The following is a 22,152-nucleotide window of genomic DNA, read 5'->3' on the forward strand; positions in this document are numbered from 1 at the left end:
ACTAACTGGTTTTCTCACTGGGTTACTGACTTGCCAGTTTTCTCACTGACTGACTATTTTACTGACTGAGTAACTGATTTAGTGCCTGTTTGACTGGCAGGATCACCAACTGGTTTACTGCCTGATTGATTGGCGGGATTACTGATTGATTTACTGACGAAGTAACTGGTTAACTGAATGGTTTACTGACTGAGTAACTAGTTTGTGTAACTGCACATTTTTCAGATCACTGGTACAGTGAGTCATGCTAATAAGGCTTTACTGGATTAAAATTACAGCTGCCACTGGCAATAATAACAATTATAAAACCTCCTCCAGCAACACTTGAAGTTGTCACCATGTTTTTGCATCAAGACAAATTGCTTCAGTGAGAAACAAATGAATGGAGGTGAAAGGCTGAAATGTGCCCTCCTGCAAATTCTGGGCAGAAGCCAATTATTTCTGGCAGTTTTTTGAGGTTGTATTCTTCTTCAGAGCTGCAGTCCTGGACGGAAACAGTTTGGGTTTTGAAGTTTTAATGCTTCTGTGGTGCAGATTTTGGTTTGGTGGCCGGAGGAAGGACTGTGGTTACGATAGAGGAACAGTAAGCGTAGAACACGCAGTTAATGCTGTTAATGAGATAAAACCTGATAATTTCCTGTTTTAAATCTAGACATTTTTCCACCAGGTTTGGTGCAGATGGATGCTTGTTTATACAAAAACGATAGCTTGATTACTCAGTAGTGTGTGTGTGTGTGTGTGTGTGTGTGTGTGTGTGTGTGTGTGTGTGTGTGTGGTTTCCTGTCCTCAATGGGTCTGCAGCACGACAGCGATAAGAGCACCGGAGCTACATTATGCTTCAAACTCCATTACAGATTACTGGCTGTTGCTCTATTGGTCCCCCCCTCATCCTCTTCCTCCCAATCTTCCTCCCACCTCCTCCTCCTCCTGTCTCTCCTCACCCCCTCTTGCTCCTATTTCTCTCCTTCCCCTTTTATAAAATCTCACACCTCCTCTCTCTGCCCTCCACATTACACCTCCTCATATTTCCATCTCTATCCTCCTCCTCTTTCTCCCACCTCCTCTCAACCTCCTCGGGTCTGTTCTCACCCCTCTCCACTTCCTCCCCCTCCTCCTACTCCTGTTTCTTCCCTCCCCCTTTTACAAAATCTCTTCCTTTAACCTACTGTTACCTCCCTTCTGTTTCCATCGCTGTCCTCTTCCTCCCATCCCCTCTCTTTGCCTCCATCTTACTCCACCTCCTTCTCCTCCTGTCTCTCCACACCTCCTTCACCCCCTCCCCACATCCTCCTACTCCCACGTCTTTCCTCCCCCTTTCCCCTCCCTTTACCTCTTTTCTGTTTCCATCTCTGTCCTCCTCCCTCCCATCAGCTTCTCCCCCTGCCCTTTTTTCCCTTTCGGCTCCTCCCGCCACCTCCCCTCACCCTCTCCTCACCCTCTCCTCCCCCCTCATCAGTATCTACTGTATAATAACATTTAGCAGTTCCAAATTGAAGAGCATGTAATCATGCAAACCATTCAAAAGCCAGTAAAGGCCTATCAGACACTTTGGCAGCCATCGCCATCGTGTGTGTGTGTGTGTGTGTGTGTGTGTGTGTGTGTGTGTGTGTGCACACGCGCTCACACAATAATCATACTTAATGTTTTCTCTCTCTCTCTCTTCGTCTTTTCCTCCGCCGGCCTCCTTCCTCTCCTTTCTGAGCTCAGGATGCCGGGGATTGAAAGTTCGCACGCGAGGCTAAGTGTGTGTGTGTGTGTGTGTGTGTGTGTGTGTGTGTGTGTGTGTGTGTGCTCTACAGCAAATTAGCCGTATTTCCATCAGTTGTGTAGTGAACATCAGATGTTTTTCTTTCTTTCTTTCTTTCTTTCCTTCCTGTGTTAATTTGCCACTCTGGGTGTGGATCAACTTCGTGACCTTCTGCTTTTTTGGGGTTTCTGAATGTAACCTCTTCTTTGAAACGTGTTGCCAAACTGCTGCAAACTCATCATTTCTGTTTTTCCCTTGTGTGAAATTGACCCAATTATTGATCCTTATTTAAACTTGAATTTCACTTTTTGAAGGAAATAATTGATAAGATGCATCCATCTTCTTCAAACGTGTTGGGCTCAAACTTCAGTGTTCAGTGTGTGTGTTATTCTCATATCAGTGATCAAAAGCCCTGCGTTTTCTTCAAACAAAAGCTTGAATGAATCGTGAAACCCACCTGTGACGGTGTTATTGTAAGCGACAGTACTCTTGATACCATAATTAATCTTTGTCATTTTTGGTCTGAGATTTCTTCCAGAAAACACGGATAAAGTTGCACGAATAAACAATATCTAGCTTTCCTCACTATAATGAAACTAAATGTGATGATCAGTAGGGTTAGTATATATATACACCTCCAGTTCCCTCTGTAGACTCACCATCCAACCAAACTCTGTGCTTTTTTCTTGCTGTTTTTGGGCTTTTCAGCACAAATGTTGCTGCATATAACCAGTTCAAGCTGCTGCTGGGCGTCCATGTTTGTTTTGGTACGAGAACACATGATAGTGTCGTTCTCGGGGTCGTCTACCTCCTGAACTCCACTGCTTAGTGTATTTACTCGTCTGTGCAAGTTGGTGAAAACCATCCTTATGTTGTTGTCCAGTCTTTGTCGGTTTCAGCTCGTCATTTCAGAGACGTTGAGTGATTTCTCCTCAAAATGGATATGTAGCGCTTTGGGAGAGTAACTCCTGAAGTTGCCCTTCATTTAATGAGTGATTGGTATGATGTGTGTGTGTGTGTGTGTGTGTGTGTGTGTGTGTGTGTGTGTGTGTGTGTCAGGGTGTGGTAGGTCGTGTGCAGTATCAGCGGAGGCACCCGAGGGTGACCTGCTGTTCAGACAGAGGAATGTAAACGCTGAGACGTCTCCACCAGACTCGGCCTTATCGTAGCATGCCATGGGTCAGAGGTCAGCGCTGTTGTAGGAAGAGCAGGTTCAGGGCTGGAGCAGTGTGTGTGTGTGTGTGTGTGTGTGTGTGTGTGTGTGTGTGTGTGTGTGGGCCTGTGTTTTTGGTGCATGAACTTTCACAGGACGTTGTGTGTTGTTTCAGAGTCTGAATACAAATACAGCCTGTATGTGAACCTGTGTATTGCCTGTATGTGCAGTGTGTGTGTGTGTGTGTGTGTGTGTGTGTGTTTTTGACATTTTCACATGTTTCCAGGAAACGACTGACAGCAGGAACCATCAGTCAGCTTCAGGCCTGCAGTAACTGACTGCACTGGAAGTTACTCCACAGCCTGAGGACAGAAAGTCAATAAATATACATCTTAAACCTGCAGTTTGACACACAGAATAAATGAACAGGTTATATTTTATACTAACTGTGTGTAATTGTCCTTATAGTCATAGTTGGGACGTTGGGTTGTTTACCATTTACCCTTTGGGTGCGGCCATAAATGAAATAGTTGTGGTTATCAAAGTGAAACTTTTAGCCGCAGAGCAGGAAGTGGCAGTAACGACAACCATGGGGGAGAGCAGGAAGAAAAGACGTTAGAAAACAAAATGAACATTAGTGTCACATCAGTGTCGAGGCTCATTTGACGAGTGATGGCTGTCAGAAGGAGGACGGTGATGCCTCAAGCTGCAGTTTTTGTATCACCAACTTAATATTTTTTGAGAATTAAAGAATGCAAAACACAAAATTTCAGGAGTTTTCAAGGATAGAGGTTAGTTTTACTGTTTCCCGTAAGACAAATGTGTCTCATAATAAAAGCACTGCTGCAGAAAAAACAGTAAAATAGTTGAATTATGTAGAGCATTTGTAAGGGAGGTTTTATCTGTGATCGTGTTACAGCGAACGTTTTTAAAAGAAGTTGCCACACACCAAAAACTTCTTGATCTTTATTTAAACCTTTTACAGCAAGTACTTTACTTTACGACTATCATAAACTCTTTGGATTTAATGTGTATTTCTTGGTGAAATCTATCTTATTTCATACCGTATGCTCGTCAGTTGTTTCAACAATTCTGTTTCCCAGCACAATCGTGTATGTGTAGCCCGTGATCACATGTCCTCTATATCAAACATGTGATCATAACCACCCAAAAAAACCCACAGAGATAAAATTGATAAAGAGCAACAACAAGCCGTCACTTAACTCGGGTTCACACACTCATGTAGGTTTAACTTACATAGGGTTAATAAATAAAATACATACATGTAAATGTTAAACGTGTGTCAAAAGAAAAACAAACATGCACACATCTTTGATACATTAATAATTACAGCTAATAAAGAGCTGACAACCGGCTGTGGACAATGACCTGGTGCTTGATGAATCTGGCAGTTTTTTTTCTCAGTATGAAGAGAGACACGTATATTTCACATTTCTGAATATGTCTAGGTGAAATATGACACATGTAGTAAGTATGACAGCTTGTTATAGCACCCCCTAATGGACAAATAATGGCATTTTGTGGTGCACATTACATGTGTGTGCAACGAAATGTCCCTGATCAAAGGGGACAGAAACATAACAGGAAACTACACACATCAGACAACAGATGATACATGTTAAAAACACAGAGAGACGATATAAAGCCAGAGACCAAAAGGAGAAGCACTCAGAGGGAACTTTGAATCTGAAACCCTTCTCGGTTTCCACACCACACAAGGCCTTTTCTGTACTTTCGCAAAAGTCGTCGCCGTTCATGTCCAAACCTGCACTGAGAGGATCAGAGGGGGGGGGGGCTGAGAGTGAAAGGGAGAGAGAGAGCATGAGTGTCGGTGATGCTGATCTCCTGTCACCCCCCCTCTTCCCCTCCTCCATCCTGCAGTCCAAAGGGATGAAGAACAATGACTCCATTCAGCTCTTGGGTTTCAAATTCGACAGAAACCGCAAAGTGCTTCATAGTGGGTGTTGGGAGATGGAGGGATGGGGGGGAGGGGGTGTGTTCACAAATATGATAGAAAAGAGAAAAGGGGAAGTAGTGGGGTTGCAGCAGCTTAAAATGATTCATGTACTGCGGGTTTAATGAGTACTCAGGGTGGGTTCTTGTGGTGGAGGCCCACACCCAGAAAAAAGATGCTTCCTCAAAGGCTTTTCTGTCAACATAAAGAATCTATAGGAAGCTTTTTAGGGCTGTACAATTATTTCCATTTTCATTAACAAAAAGTATTTTCTTGATTAATTGTTAGGTCTGTAAGAAAATAGTAGTAGTTGGCATTTTTTATTTAAAAGGGTTCTTTAGGGCACTGTATTGGTCCTATAGGTGAAAGGATTAGTTGATTAATTGATTTGTTGATTGGCATTTTTGCTTGATAAACGACTTGATGAGTGATTAAATGTTCCTCCGTTACGGTTTCTCAGTTGTGATGATTCGTTGCTTTTCTTGATTTTATGCGATAGTAAATTGAATATATTTGGACTGTTGGATAAAACAAGACATTTTAATACTGAAAGAAATCACATGAGCATTAGTCTCTATTTTCCTTCATAGAATAGACCAAATGTATACAGCAACTGACTGAATTGTGCTGCTGTGCAGAGGACAAAAAGTTGTTTATACCAACATTAATGACCCACGCAGAAGCAGTAGTGCTGTAGACTACTTTTAGCTTCTTTATAGCCTCATTAAGTTATTGTCAAACCATCTGAGCACCATATATGCTCAAAATACAACCATATGACGATATGAAGAGGGGTCTTCATAGCACCAAGCTTTGTTGGTACAACACAGAGTCCTTTTTGATCAGTGTATAGCACCCAAATGAAGCTGCCCCAGGCCCCCTCTTCATTGTGGAGATGGTTTCTCCTCTTTTATGACGGTTCAGGAGTCAGCTGTTCCTTGTTAAACCTCAACGTTGGGGGTAGAGGAGCGACTGAAGTGGGTTTTTACTACGCCAGAAACAGAGCTGGGAGTTCCCCAGGGCACCTACGACGGTCCTCTTAAGGTTTTATTTCTCGTCATGAGACTTTTGTTTGTCCTTTGTTTGTCCTGGTACTTTTTTTAAATAATTTGTGTAAACTTTTATATTTATTCCTTTTCATAGTTTTTTTTGGTGCATTCTTGTGTCTCTTGTTTCATCCTTTCTTTTGTCTTTTGTTCTTGCTCTTATTTTCCCACTCCGCACTTTCGCACTTTCTCTATTTATACCTCACATGCTTCTTTCATTTCTTCGTCCCTCATCTTAATCAAACTTCTGTATCACCCTGTTCTTCTTGGTACTAAAATAGCTCATTGTTGCTGTACTGAGACGCTGAACCACTAAACCAGATTGCCTCCGGCTATGAGTGTGTGTGTATATGAGTGTGTTAGAGGCCCTAACTCTGAGCATGCCCGGACAGTCCCCCTCCACACACACAGTCACACACACTTACACACCAAAACCACACGAAGGCAACAGTGAAACTGAAGACGCACACTCCTAAAACATTCTTGTGTCTAGTTTTGAGTAAGATGCATCTTTACTCAATATTTGTTAACAACCCACACATACCACATATTGTTTGTGTTATGTTTATGGACAACTGTTCTAATCACATTTTGGCATCTCGAAATGTGTAAAAGTGTCTCATTTAGTCAAGAAAGAACACAAGTTCCATCCTGTCCGGTTTCTGTTTGGACTGCAGAGCATTTTATTACCGTAAATGTCACTTTTCTTTACATCTAAATTTAGAGCTCCCGCCTCTCATGTGTCACCTGCTGAGAAATGATATCAGTGTAAGATGATCCTGCGTAATCATCGCCTATCATTCCTACGTTGTGAGGGAATGCTTGCGTTTGGTCATGTTACAGAAAAGATGTCAAGCCATGTGTCATGAGATGTTTATATTTCTATCTCTACAGTGATTCCAGTGTTCACACTTGTTGAGAGTTTTTGTAAAGGAATCCTTGCTTGAAAAATCCTTATTTACCGTCGTGCCATAATATAAGACGCCCTGTTCCAACAGCTGTTCGTCGACATTCGTCCTGTCGGGAAAGTCTCCCCAGGAGAAGAGAGTCCTCGTCTTTGAAGTCTTTTCCCTTGTTAAAGGGAAGCATGAAATAAATTAAAGCATAGTGTAAATCCCATGTCGGGAAACACTTTAGACTCACTTATTAATTTATTTATTCAGCAAAACATGTTGCACACACCTTCAGAAACTCCTGATGGTTAAACTGAGCTAACAAAACACTTTTAGGGCTGACTAACTCTAAAATAAACACTATAAACTGACTCAAAGACACTTGCTTGTCTAGCAACATTAAGGCTACAAACAACCCATAATGCAACACTCTGTAGAAGCCCATCTCTCCATTCAAAAGTAACATCTGATGTTGTGAAAGAATATAATGTAATATATTTACGATATTCGGAAAAGTACAGATTTTGACTAGAAAGTTGTTTGTTGAAATAGAGCTGCAGTCATTTTTCAAGCAAAAATCAACATATTTGCTGGTTTAAAGCTTCTCAAATATGAGATTTCCTCATTTTCTTTGTCATAAATGACAGTAAATGAAATATCATTGGGGTTTGAACAGGTGAATGAAAATGGCTTTGGCGTGTTATTGGTTGGCGACTCCTTCATTAGACAATCCTGGGCATTGAAATCATCACCTTCCCAGCCACTGCTGAACACTTGCCTTTGTTTGAGCAAAACTGCTCCACTAAAGCTGCCCAAAAGTAAATGTCTGTGGTTGTGCTGGGAAGCTCCCAGTGGTTAAAAGCAAGAGGCCGTGGCTGTCATAGCAAGCTCCCAGGTGGGACTCTTCATAACGCTGGTGATGTGAAGCAGGGCGTTGCTGGGAAAGAGTGCATGTGCTCAGCTAATCTTTCATAGATAAATAAACACTAAAAAAAAAAAACACTTGTTTGGACCTACTCAGGCTAAAGTGTCAAGTGCTGCTGTAGGCCTGCAAAACAAAAGATGATTCAGTATTTAAATTCATGAAATGAAAGAGTGCATGAAATAGATGGCGCTGTTGAGTTTTGCCATAAATCATGCTGTAAACGCTGCACAGAGCATGCCGTGGGAGCAGTAGGACATTTGGCATGGCACAGGGGGAAAACTCCCAGAGAGGAGAGGGAGCAAAGGAGCATGGGATTCAAAAATGGGAAGTCTGTTTTAACATGAAGCTGCTATTTAAGCTCGCATATCGGCACATTTCACAACACAGGATGGGAAATTAAAGGTTCAGAATGAGCGCGGGAAAGGTTTGACTGTGGTGGGGAAGGTGGTCGACCCGTCACTTTTTGAAGCCTTTTTCATCTTTTTTTTTTTGCATTATTATCAAAACGCTATCTGCTCATATGCACAGTTTCCACGCGACTTTTATTCTCCAGAAATCTCAATGAGCTTCAACAACAAGCGATTTGCATTTAAATGAGATAAGACGAACACTGCGACTCTCTCACCCCGGCTGTATCTTCCTTTTTATCGTTTGTCTTTGTTTGTACATGTCAGTAGACACTATGGCTTTGATTGTATTTAAACTTTAAAATATATATTGTACAGTGAGCATGCAGGACGCTGTGCTGAATTAAATATAAACAAATACATCAATAAAAACAGATGCAAATCAATAGTTATATATGCAATTTCTATGCTTTGAACCCTAACCCTAACCCTAACCCTCCAATATGTGTGAAACAAGTGAAACGCTGCTTTGGGAATGTGAGTGGTTGGCTGCGCCATTAATCAGACGAAATAAAACAGTCAGTGGTGTAAATCAGCATGAGGTGTCATAAAAAAAATAAAAACATTTATTTGCTTTGTTCTGTTTAATAAACTGATTTATGGCTTCTACCAAATAAAATCTGTCTTGGCTCTCTCTCCAGCCTCTATCCAAACTATCTCCTCGGCTCTTTGGTGTATTTTGGTATTTGTACAGGCTGTTCTACAACCCAAATTAAGTGTTCTCTTCATATTTCTGATCAAACTAGCCACTCCTGGTGGTTTTCTGTTTGTGCACCAAATAGTTTGGTTGGTGATGTTGCCTAAATACCCACAGTATTTGAATTTCCTGCCACAGCTGGAGAATGTGTCCTTTGATATAAAACTTTTTAGCTTCTGAAATGTAAAACCACCTGGTCTTCCTCAGGAAACTCACGCAGATACACTGGGAGGAGATTCAATAAGTACATTTACTTCCTTTGTGCTTCAGCGTGCTAAACCAACCCATCTGGTTTGGTTGTCCCCTGGCATGTTCTTGTCTTTGTACCAGGCTGTTATGGCAAATCTCAAATTATCTGACTCTGTTGGTACTTTTATAGCTTTAACCAAACTGTACTCTCTCCCTTGGCCTGTCCATGTCTATGTACAACGTTTTTTTGATGACATTAATTTGGGAAATACACTTTTTTAGATGAGAAGACGTCTGTACGTTAGATACGAAGCTACTGCGCACAACAGGTTAGCTTAGCTTAGCATAGTGACTGGAAACAGGGGGTAAACAGCTAGCTTAGCTCTGTTCAAAGGTAACAGCACCCGTCAACCAGCACCTCTAAAGCTCACTAATTAACGTGTTATATCTCGTTTGTTTATCCAGATACCTTCAGACAGAGCCAGGCTAGCTGTTTCCCCGTTTCCAGTCTTTATGCTAAGCTAAGCTAACCGGCCTTTGAACCATTTTAGTAGATCTCCCTCCTTCGATTTAACTTGACTTGACATTTCAAAAAGTTGAAATCGATTTGTCAAAAGCCAAAACATGAATTGGCATCCAATTTTATACTAGATTCATTATTTAGATCACTTTTAAAGAAAAAAGTGAAATATCTATTGGTTCCAGCTTCTTAAATGTGAGGATTTCACTGACATATATGATAGTAAACTGAATATGTTGAGGTTTTAGACTGGATGAAACTCAAACAGCATGTAAACCCCTCAGGATGTTCAGCATGTCAACACCCTGACAATGCCAGAACTCCTCAGTAATTTTGGGGATTTTTCAAAGGCAGGCAGTTCATCATGAGCTCCGAGTTCATATCAGGTTGAGAGGGTATGCTTGCTTTGTGTGGAGGATGGTGTTAAAGCGCCCATAAAAGACGGGGATTGTTTGGTGACCAGAATTCAACAGAAAATCTTGTTTCACTGCGTTTGGAAGCAGAAAAACTGGAACATTTGAGTCTCAAGACACGCAGAGTACCTCAGTGATCACGTAAGATTAGAAATGACTCTTATAGGCTTTCAGAGTCATTATGGTTTCAGAATAATGGGTTTCCTTCTCAGACATCATACTGTAAATATACGTCTCACCTCCGTCCTCGCTGGTTGGATGGGCACCAGACCTAAAATAACTAATAACTGAAACACTTTCTCCCAAATGTGTTCCACTTTTTCATGTCAGCAGTCATTTCGTCAAAGAAGTGGAGGATTACAGATTTTATAAACCTCAACAAATGACCACATTCACTGTAGCAATGTCTTTACCAGTCAACTGGAAAACCCTAAATACTATACTCTCCTTTAGCCAGTTTTAGGTTCTTTTTTGTCTACTTTGTATGTCTTTATTTGTGTCTTTGTTTAGCATCTTTTTAACTGTCCTTAGCCAACATGCATGGTATCTTTTTTTATCCACATGAACTGAATAAGTCTGATTTCTCATTTTGTCTATTTAACAAGTATAAAGCTGCCAGGAACCTAAATACAGGAAATATGACACAGAAGGTACACATCTTTACTGATAATCTCTCAAAAATATAGAACAGTTCAAGGTTGTAAAGCATGTTGTTTCACTATTTATACACACAAATACAGCAGAAACATGTAAGAAATAAGACTATAATACAGTTTATTTACATGCAAGTTTATCCCAACTTGTTTATGTGCCTTTTTCATGCAAAGTCACTGAACATATGCAATAATTCAAATGCATAAATTTAAAAACAAAGTCTAAGGTCTACAGACATAACTTTCAGCTGGTTTTCTCAGCTTGTCTCTACACGATATACAAAAAAAGTTATGTTACTGTAAAAAAAACCCAGAGTATTAACAATTAACAGATGAAGAGGGTTACATTCAGAAAGCTGCACATTCATTTAAAGTTTGTTTAAAGTTAAAATATCAAGAGTTCCCTTGAACAGTTTCTATAGTTCTGTGCTGTCAATCATCCTGCAGACTCTTTTAAAGATCCTATTTCAGAGCAGAACTTGAGCTTGTTACATATAATCACTGTAAGGAAACGTTTCTAAAAAGTGCTCTATATAACTTTTTCGGGGAGTTATACGTTATAATCAGAGGGTTATTATCCTGTATCTCTAAATTACACATGAACTGCTTTTTATGATGGTTTTGTTGGAGAAGACACTGCATGTTTCCATCGGTGGCTCTATTAGAAAAACCAGCTCAATCCAGATCGATTCGTCTCCCCGTCAGCGTCAGCGGCCGTCGTCGACCACTTCACATGATTCTCTTGTCTTCCAAAATGGCCGCCTCCTCGCTGTGCTCAGGTCACCAGGGGAAAACGCTGAGGCCAACGGGTAATTTTGTGGCTCTGCCTGTTATCCTCGTTTGGCCTGGAGGTTTTTTTTAACAGGGACAGGGCTGAGCCAGCCTCCATGCACTGTGTGTGTGTGTGTGTGTGTGTGTGTGTGTGTGTGTGAGACTGTCTTTGAATCAGAGTTTGAAGCTAAGCATTGAATTTCAAACCCGGTGCTTGAATAGGTATAAACACTGTGCCAGTACTCTAAACCAGCAGCCTGCATAGCGTGAAAGCCTGCGACGTCTTATTTGATTAATTTAATGGCTCTAAAATATTTTTCGTGGTCATCCAGAGGAAGATGAAATGTAACCCAGAAAGAAGAATCAGTCCATCATCATTTTCTAACTGGTTTCCTCTCTAAATCCACCTGCTTCCTCTCTGAGAGGATATTTTAAGGTGCTCGGGGCAGTTATCTTGTTTTTGTGCTGCTCTCTCTTTGATAAGCACCAGAGTAGGAGGAAGAGGAAGAGGAGGAAAAGTTGGGTGATGGTGTTGTAAGACGACAGGAAACATCAGGCAGCTCCACCCTGATAGAAAAGAGATGTGATGTTCCTCTTTCTGTTTTTCTCACTTCTCATTTGAACAGGTAGTTTGTGAGAAATTGCTGAAAGAGTTGCATGTTTTTGTAAACACAATCAGCTGTTTGTTGCCGAGTTGTGACCTCCAACATGGCCGCCGGAGGCATCTGTTTTATTTGATTCTTGAAATGTTGTACAACTTTGTGCAGAGATTTGTTCTCAGGGTGGAGAAAGTTATTTCTTAAATTAGTTTCAGTTCCTGTCTGCGGTTTCCTCTTCTGTGTTTCTGTGCTTCTGTGTTCTTGTAAAAAAGAGTGAAATGAAAACAGCAAAACAAAACAACAGAAACAAATCAAATAAATATACATTTTCGACACATTTCGCGTCCAACATGCAGCTCCAGGATACACCTTTTGATCTGTAATTTGTTTCTCAACACACTTCAAGTTTTATTTCTTCTTCTGTGTGTTAAAAAACGGAGATAATCTGACAGGTTATCTGTCTTCTTCACCTCCAGCCACCATGAAGAAAGGCCAGAACGGCTCCAGCTGGACCAGCGAGCGGGGCCTGATGTTCAGGGGGAGCGTCCAGAACACGCTGACTCCGTCCTCCACAACCTCCACTCCCTCTTTTTCCTCAGCCTCCTCCACCCAGGTGACCTCCATCGACGGAGTCAGCTTCTCTGAGGGAGACCTGCTGCTGCAGGTAATTGAAGGATTGGTAAAGTGTTAATATATATAGATATATATTTATTTAGTTTTATTGAGTATGATGGAGTCTTTTCTTTGGTCTTCAGGCACTGAACGGCTTTGTGTTGGTGGTGACGGCTGAAGGCTACATCTTCTACACGTCCCCCACCATCCAGGACTTCCTGGGCTTCCACCAGGTAAAACATGATAATAATAATAATCAAGTTTACTTATATTGTCCTCCTCAAAACCAACGATAGGAAGTGTTTTACTCCAAAAAGATCATGAAAAATAAAATACAAATGGTCAAACTAAACAAAATAAAATGTCAGCTGCCCAATAAATGCAAAAAATACATCTTTTGTGGTCTTAACATAAAGATCTGTGACATATATTGTCTAAAAATTAGATATCAGGTGTTAAAATGTAAAAATATAAAAAGGCCTAATTGGTAAAAGTTGATTTTTAGAAGCAATTTAAAAGAAGATAGTACTTTGGTCAGTCTGAGCACATATGTGAAGCTTTTCTGATGATGAAAGTGGCTCATTGAGCAACTTTTAAATGTTGCTAAACATTACTCAACGTTCGTATCAGCTGCGTCCACTTAGAGGGGACGTTCTTCTACTTTTAGTACTTGTAATGGTCTATTTTTACAGTGTGGTATTAGTACTTGTACTCAAGTAAAGGATCTGAATACTTCCTCCAGCTCTGGTGAGGCGTTGTTGATGCACGCTCTGAAATGAAAGGCTTTTAAACAGTTTCTTTCCTTCACAGCAGCAATTATCTGTCCCAGAATTGATCAAATCAGCCACTACGAGGAGGAGCTTGTGTACGGAAATAACTCTTTACTGCACAACAACCTGTTTCCAACTCACTGACCTCCTGAACTCTGATGTTCCTTTTTAAACATCCTTTCAAAGAACAATCTCGTTTTGTGCTTCCTACCTTCCACAAAGCAGTCGGTTTCACTTCATGTTTGTAAGCAGTGAAAGTCATCTTGCAGCGATCTGAATCTATCACATCGTAGGCAGTTACTCCCTTGTGGAACATCCTGTGACAATTAAACATCTAACAGCTGCTCAGAAGCGTCACCTAGAAGAACAATAATCAAACCTGGAAAAAGATTATGTGAATATTGTTTGTTTCTTGTACAACTTGATTATTGTTTTTATAATTTTATAGTTCATTAAAAAGAAGTCCAAGTGGGAGGAAAAGAGTGTAAACTGTTTCCAGATAGTCTAAACTACTACCATACTTAGTATGGCAGGTCAAAGTTGAAGCAGGAAGTGTGTCTGTAGACTGCGATAGATGTGTCCAATGGACTGTTTTTCTTGACCCATTGGACTGCACGTCCCTCTAGGGGGATTAAAGAAGAAGCCTTGTAAGACCAGAAAGCTGCAGCCTCATTTATTAAAAAAGGCATCTTTGTAAAATGAATGAGCTGCTTTAATCTACTAAAAGAAATAAGTCAACAAACAGAAAGTAAACAGGAGGAAAAGGACCCCTACGACTCCCAAAAGACATCCCTAACAGACACATCACCCATATAACTGTAAATAAAGTACATTTTAACGTTTCTTTTATAAAACAACTCTCAACATCAGTTACACAAGAATTGCATGAAAAGACTAAATTAAACCAAAATAAGTCGCAACACAGACAACGAGTTTAGAAACAGGTGATGTTTCGATGTTGTCTACCAACCTGAATGGACGGTCGAGTGGAATATAAATAATAATAATAATAATAATAATAACTTTATTTGTAGAGCACTTCAAATCAAAGTTACAAAGTGCTTTACAGTAAAAACAAATAATACAAATTCACAGAATTTGCAGTTAAAGACATGCAATGCAAAAAAACATCTGTACGGTCCTTTAAAATAGACTTTCAGCCAGACGACATGCCAAATGATGGACCCACAGACAGGTTAGAGGGTGAGACACATGTGAGTCGTGTGTGTGTGTGTGTGTGTGTGTGTGTGCATGAGAACTGAACTGCTGTGTTGGTTCTGAACTCTTGACTTGTAAACACATCCGTTTGAACCGGGGTTAAAGATGTTGGGGGGGGGGGGGTTGCCTGGGGAGAGTGCACGTGGTAAACAGCTCTCACACACACACACACACACATTTATATACACACCACTGCTTTTCCACGACACAGTCTGAAGGCAGGAAACGTTTTGTTCTGGAGGCCACTGTGGCTGGTGAAGCCCAAAACTCACCAGCTGCTTGGACTATTTATTACCATGATAAACTGTATTTATAGAGCGGCTCTAAAAGTGGTTATAGAGTAAATAAAAGAGGAAACAGACTGAAGATAAAGAGCAGACACACCAGGGATAAATCTGCATATAAAAAGAAGAGATTTAGATTATGCTGATTTGACAGTGCCGATTTTCTGTATTTTAAATTTTAAGCAGAAACGTGAACTTGTATTTCTGTTTCTGTAGTGGTAAAGAGAAAAGGCTAAATGCTCACAAATCCTGACTTCAGGGTGGCTTTGAACTCAACAAAAGCCCGATGAGCAGTTTGAAGCCATTTTTCAGCACGGCTGACAAAGGAGGGTTTTGTGTGGGGTTTGTTTGTCGACGGTTGAGTAACAGAAAGAAGCCGCGAGGTGTGGTTCTCTCACCACCTCGGCCCTTTAGCACAACGGCGTCTCTGTGTTTCCAGCCTGAAGTCAGTGGCATTCATCCACTCCACGGGCTGAGAGCATTGTTCACACCGTATGTGTGTTTACAATTGCATCATCGGTCTTGAACGCAGGTCGCCAGTACAAACACTGGAGGAGCTGCAGCTCGCCAACAAAACGCTCGCCCCAAACCAGGACTGAGGGCTCAGCTGGAGCAGAGCCAGGGTTCTTCCTTGTCTTAAAAGTTTGTGCCAACACTCACACAAGCTCAAGCTCTGGATCCATTATCTGATATTAGTTATAAGCCTACTCTCATACACGCACAACCAAAACCTTGTGGGGAAAGACTTGTACTACTAATGCTGCTGCTACAACTGAAGAGTAAATGCTGAACGTCTCATGATACCAAGAGAAAACTCTCGCTTGTAGTTGACTGTACATTTTCATTTACCTTTTCATTTTCTGTTACTGACATGGAGAAAGGATGATTTAATGATTTATGAAATGTCTCGACAAAACCCTGAAATATTCTGGTGTTCAGATGAGCAAAAACTGTTTAATTTTGATGCATTTCAGTTTGCTAACTTTGCTAAAACACAGAGAAATGATGATTTGTTTCTGTGTTTTCAGTCGGATGTGGTCCATCAGAGCGTGTTTGAGTTGATCCACACAGACGACCGAGCTCTGTTCAGACGGCAGCTTCACTTCGCTCTCAACCCAAACTCCAGCCAGCAAGATGGCTCCGCAGACAGTCCCAGTAAGTCCACTGCACTGCTCATTATATACATACAATGTAATATATTGGAATGTAAACCCCTTGATATTAACAGGCATTTAAACAAAAAAAATCACAAAGAATGAAGGTAAATACAATCAAAAACAAGAACAAGTACATTTGTAATCTAATGGTGCTTTAAAAGCAGAGTATGACAACAAAACTAATGGTAAATATTTCATCATTACAGCAGGTGAGCAGAACTCTGCAGAGATCAGCAGCAACGTGATGACCTACGACCCCCAAGCCATCCCTCCAGAAAACTCGTCCTTCCTGGAGAGAAACTTCTGCTGCCGTTTCCGCTGCCTGCTTGACAACTCCTCCGGCTTCCTGGTAAAAACACACACCTGCAGAGATCGTCTGCGTTTTAAAAGATGAATTAAACTTTTTAGCTGGAAAATGTATCAAAATCTTCAAAACTTGTGAAGAAGTGAGGCTCAAAACATAACCTTTATCATGTCTCACTCAGCCTAATCAGCAGCCATTTAGTATCAGTTTTACGGCAAAAAGCAGTTTTATTTTAGCATTTTTCAAGCTGCATCCTGCTTTTTTATTTGTTCTTGTGATCAGCTTCAGTACTAAAATTTTATTTCGATATCAGTTCCTGTTAGTCTACTTAAAGCCTCCTGCATGCTCATAAAGGTACACCAAACTAACATTTTGGGACCTATAATACTTAAAAAGTGTGGTCAGAGATTGTTGATAAACCCTGATGTGTGTTTGTCTCCAGGCCCTGAACTTCCGCGGCCGCCTGAAGCTCGTCCACGGTCAGAACTGGCTGTCCGAAGACGGGACGTTGGTTCCCCCGCAGCTCGCTTTGTTCTCCATCGCCACACCGATGCAGCCGCCGTCCATCCTGGAGATCCGCACCAAGACGCTCATCTTCCAGACCAAACACAAGCTGGACTTCACTCCTCTGGGCATCGACGCCAGGTAGACGCCCACACAGGGTGTTTATTAAGATGACAATAAACGTTATTTAATCAGGTAGTCTCATTGAGAGCTAACAATAAACGTTTTCTCCTCTACAGAGGGAAGGTGGTTTTGGGTTACAATGAAATAGAGCTCTGTATGAAAGGTTCAGGGTACAACTTCATCCACGCTGCAGACATGATGTACTGCGCCGACAACCACATAAGAAGTAAGTTATAAGCCCCTTTTTTTAACCTCTTCACTTTCATTTTAAGTCATTTATTTTGTAAACAGCCCAAATATTTGCCAGTTACAGCTACTCAAATGTGAGAATTTGCTACTTTTCTCTGTTTCTTATTAAAAATGGAGTATTTGTGGTTGAAATGAGCCATTTGAAGACATCACATTGGGAATTTGTCATTGTTTTTTGACATTTTTTGGCCGAAATAACTGATCTGATATGACAAGAATCTCCTCAACAACTTAAAATGGTCTCTATTTAATTGAACTGATCTTATTTTCTAATTCTTGCGGTGATGTTAGAAGGACGTACAAGACAACACATTTCTCTCTCTCACTTTGCATGTTTAACGTTTACATTAACTTTAATCTGACGGCATTTAATTCAAATGTATGTCAGGACCAACATGTAAATGTATTTATATAATATAAATGGACTTACTCTTTCTGTGTCATATCCAGTGATGAAAACAGGAGAAAGCGGTTTCACCGTCTTCAGGCTGCTGGCCAAAACTGGAACGTGGGTCTGGGTCCAGGCTAATGCCAGGCTGGTCTTTAAAGGAGGGAAACCAGACTTCATCGTGGCCCGGCAGAGAGCTTTGACGTAAGTTGACATCCAGAGAGCTGGGAGGGTAGTTCTTACTGTTTCAAGGCTGAATTAACAACTGGGCAAAGTCACTTATTAATAATTAGATTAACTGAACATTTTGTCAATTTTGTGTCAGTAAAGTACAATATTTACAAAGGTGAGTCCTGCATTATGATGTAATGTTGTGAGCCAGTCTTGTAGAGGGTCTTTATGTGAAAATCTCAATTATTTTAGAGGCCCAACAGCAAAGTTTTGCTGCCATTGCTGCAACTGCTTCTAAAACAACCCTCTCTTGTTTTATTTGTCACAGAAATGAAGAAGGGGACGAACAGCTGCGCCTCCGGCGGCTGCAGTTGCCATTCAGCTTCACCACTGGAGAGGCATTGCTGTACGATGTAACGCCGACCGTCGAAGTCCCGGACTCATGCTCTTCCGCCAAGCAGAGGAAGTTAGATGAGTACTCCATCAGCCCCAGCTCCTTATTGGGTTGCATGCTGAATCAGGACCAGTCTATCTACTGTGAACACAACAATGCCAACTCCCTCAACTCCCTCAACGATGTCGCCTTCAAGGACTCCCGCGCTACAGTCAGTGTTCCTGGAGATGTCTGGCTGGACTCTACACCCAAACCTGTTGTGGGAAGCCTGGTGAAGTCTGAGGCCACAGTTCAGGACATGATGGACACCCTGCAGCAGATCCTCGAGGACAACGACCTCGCCGAAGCCCTGGACGTGGGGCCTGATGAGCTCAAGAGCTGGGAGAGTACCCTGCTGAAGATGAGCGCCAGCAGCTGCGAGATGAGCGAAGACCTGAACGATATTCTCAGCAACGACATCCTGTCCTATGTAGAGGAACAGCTCCAGAGGGAGTGCGGGCTCAAGTTGCCAGATCAGATGGATGACATACCACCCTGCATCTCCACTTTGGACCTCCAGAACCACAATCCTGACCAGGGTGGGGAGCAGAACTTCAGCTGGCCTCTGGAGCCCCATAACCAACTGATACCAAATGGAGGGCAGATGATCGCCGGACAACCAACTCCAGTCCTGGGGATGATGAAACTGACCCACATGGATCTTCCTCAGTTGAGTTCTTCTGTTTTAAACGGTCCAACCCTTCGGCAGATTGCCTCACAGCAAATGCTCCCCAGCTCTGTTGGTCTTCAACTGGGCACTACAGGCAACATTGGCACTTCAGTTACCTTCAACCCCTCCCCGGACTCTTACGCTCAAACACAGAACCAACTGAGAACCTTACAAGTCACTGCCAAGGACAACAACCACGGAGCATTCTCACTCAGGCAGACAACCAATCACATTCACTCCAACCAAATGGCTCAACCAATCCAGAACCACCTTCAGAGGAAGGCGCCCAGCCTCCCAGTCGGCCTCCAGGACCAAAGTGTAGAAAGAGGGTTAAATCCTGTGTTTAACTTTCAGGGCAACCAGTGGAACTCCTCCGTCCCCAACTCAAACCAAGCAAACTTAGTAGAAACATACACCCAAAATATTTCAAACAAACCAGGTTTTACTGCAGATCCTTCCTCGGCGAGCTGCTTGCAGGGCCACTTTGCACTTCAGACACAAAACAATGACAAACAGAAACAGTCTTGGCCACTGGAGCAGCAGCTGATCTCAAGTGGACACCAACAAATGGGCGCCTGCCTCAACCAAATGTCAGGATTTCAGAGGAATCCTCTTCCTGGGGTTGTCGTAGCCCAGAACGCTGTCAATGGCGGGCCAATGTTCAGGACTCCAGAGATTTCAAATGTTCCATTTCCTGTTCAGCAGGGCATGGAGCCGCCACCTATGGCACCTTCTAGCAGTTGTATGTTCAGAAATGCCCCCACATCGGTGCCTGTAAATGGAGTGCACCTCAGTCAGGCGCCAGCCTGCCAGAGACTGAACCCCGCCAGCAACCAGATTCCCTCCAAGCCCTCTTGTTTCTATCAGGGTCTTTCCGGAGGCGGATCTGTGCCGGGGATGACGACTATCCCGAATCCCGAAGAGGCAGCGCTGTCCTGCCAAATGGCCACTGGTCTCGAGCCGGACAGCCTGCTGGTGCAACAACAGCAGTACCTAAACTTCAGTGAACATACTCAGGTAACTTAAAGGTTCAGCGCTGTGAAGTTGCTTTTGGTTTGCCTGGTCTTGATTATTATGTTCTGTATAAGTTTGGCTGAGACACTGGAGCAGGAACTTGGTGAATACTGTGGATCCTGTGTTATTTTAATGAGATTGCACAGGAAGTCTTTAGAGTGCTCAACAGAAAACCAATCAGTTACAGCATTTCCATTTTTCCAATGTGGAGCCTGAGCCTAATTTTTGATTTAAAGGACCAGTTGTTTTGAATGTTGTAGCACATTCCCTGTAAATTCTTACAAACAACCAAATTTAGCAGATCCTTATCCAATATTTATGTTCGATTGGAGACTCTAAATTGCTCTCAGGTATTTGTGATGTGCTTGATGGTATCAGTATATCAATCTTAAAGTCAGACCTAACCTGTCATTCGTCTTTTCTCGTTTCGCAGATCAACAGCCGTCGAGTCGTCGGTAACGAAGGTTTCCCCTTCTCCTCGCTGCCCAATGGGAACGCCTACTACTCAGAGAACAAATAGGAATCGGCCGCAGTAACTTCTGGACGGCAGAGGATCTGGACTGAAACTGCAGTTTAAAGGAAGCAAAAGACTCCTGTCTCTAAACATGAAAGGAGTGGAGTAGACTGAAGAACAGAAATGTGCTTGAGAAGGACAATGAGACAAAACAGGACGCCTCTCCTTCGACTTTCTTTCTTATTCGGAAACAGCGATGGATGCTTTAAGAGTTCAAGTGTTTGGTTCAGGATGGCTGGTCTGTGGTCGAGGAACAGAGGAAAAGGAAAGTTTTTTTTTGTCAAGGAAAAGGGTGAATCCCCTCTTTGGAGCTGGTTGGATTGTACCAAATAAAAGATAACGGATGAAAGTAAATTTGAGAAAGTTTGAGAAAACACAAGCAAAGGGACATGTGGAGGTTTCTTTCTACGTCGATGGAAAGTTTGGCTGCTGTCATCAGTCATCGTCAGCCAACTTCTCCCCATGATTTCATTTATTGGATCACAGTTTTTTTAAAAGGGAGAATGTCTCCAAAATGTCCACATTATTGGTCATGTGTTCATAAGAATATTTAGATATATGGGAATGAAAAAGAAAAGTTTCGAGAAAGTAACCAAGTCAACTCCCTCGTCCTCATCCTTGAAGTCTTTTCTCTCGTAAAACCATCTCCTACTGTTTGAAAACAAAGCCTAAATCTGACCTTTGTGTGTTTTCGAGTGTCTTTTTTGCCTCAGTTTGAGCTGTAATGGGCTCATTATTGGCCAAAGTGGGAAAAACACCCACTTCAAGTGTAGTTGCAGCGGGTGTTTTCTGCTCTCAGGCCACAAGGGGGCTGCATTGAGCCTGTTCCACACTGGAAAGCAAACTGTAAGAAGCGACACAACAGTGACAGATGAAGGTATTCTGTGTGAATGTGGAAGTTATTCAGTCTGGCAGAAGCAAGAACAGCATGTTGCATTTTATGATCCTGGAGGATCGTGGGACACTTTCAAGTGCTGCCATTGTAGTTTCCAACTGTGACTAAGACTATGGCAGTCTTGCAAGACTTCAAGGATGAGGACTACGTGGGTGGTTTGGTGCTTCTCTCCTCCGATAAAGAGCTTTTCAGTGGGAAGCATCCACAGCTGTCTCCCTCACAGTGGACGAGACGGTCCCAGACCTGAATGAAAGTTAAAAGAAAGAAGGCTGAGACGACCTCCTGTTAAACCTCTGCCGTCTCTGATGCACAAACACCTTCCTCCACTAAAAATCTGTTTTCTATTTTGAGCGCTCAGAAGGATAAAATATATCTACTTTACTTTTGGCTGGTTTTGTCCTTTTGAAAATGCGTCTTGATTAAGTTCATTTCAACAATTTACTGCCCCAGAGAGGGAGATTTTCTTTGCAGACAGGGTATAAAAATAAAAAAACGCACAACAACGTCACAGCATCATCCTACTAACAGACGATTTAAAACGAGATGATTCAGTGAAAACAGCTGCTTTGTTAGTGTCTCTTTCATATATTTTAAAAGCATTCAGTCAGAGCTTTTTGTCATTGAGCCAGTTTCGTTTCTTCTTCATTTTCCTTTTCTTTGATATTTCTGTGTTGTTGTTTTTCCCGTTGTAAGGGAGAAAAAAATACAGACGGTGCCTTAAAGTGACAGAACTGTTTGAAACTGTAAAGGGACAGTCTGTTGACATTTTAAAACATTTCCACCGGGAATATTTGCAACAAAAAAAAAGTGTTGCGGATATTTGAAACCAAAGTTCCACTTGTCCTTGCCTTAACTTCA

General features: G+C 41.9%; 1 protein-coding gene across 2 annotated transcripts in view; it reads left to right on the forward strand.

Moving 5' to 3' along the window:
* ahr2 (aryl hydrocarbon receptor 2) overlaps positions 1 to 22,152 on the forward strand; it is a 59,526-nt gene extending 37,374 nt beyond the window's left edge. Inside the window, exons 3-11 of one of the 2 annotated variants that reach the window (XM_070930385.1) lie at positions 12,465 to 12,652; positions 12,744 to 12,833; positions 15,901 to 16,027; positions 16,236 to 16,378; positions 16,776 to 16,978; positions 17,077 to 17,186; positions 17,660 to 17,801; positions 18,097 to 19,888; positions 20,319 to 22,152. In XM_070930385.1, coding sequence (XP_070786486.1) covers positions 12,465 to 12,652; positions 12,744 to 12,833; positions 15,901 to 16,027; positions 16,236 to 16,378; positions 16,776 to 16,978; positions 17,077 to 17,186; positions 17,660 to 17,801; positions 18,097 to 19,888; positions 20,319 to 20,405 — 2,882 coding nt within the window. In that variant the 3' untranslated portion in view covers positions 20,406 to 22,152. The remainder of the gene's footprint in view (positions 1 to 12,464; positions 12,653 to 12,743; positions 12,834 to 15,900; positions 16,028 to 16,235; positions 16,379 to 16,775; positions 16,979 to 17,076; positions 17,187 to 17,659; positions 17,802 to 18,096; positions 19,889 to 20,318) is intronic. The other variant, XM_070930386.1, reaches the window with a different exon arrangement.

Source organism: Enoplosus armatus, chromosome 24 (assembly GCF_043641665.1).
Source record: "Enoplosus armatus isolate fEnoArm2 chromosome 24, fEnoArm2.hap1, whole genome shotgun sequence".
NCBI lineage: Eukaryota > Metazoa > Chordata > Actinopteri > Centrarchiformes > Enoplosidae > Enoplosus > Enoplosus armatus.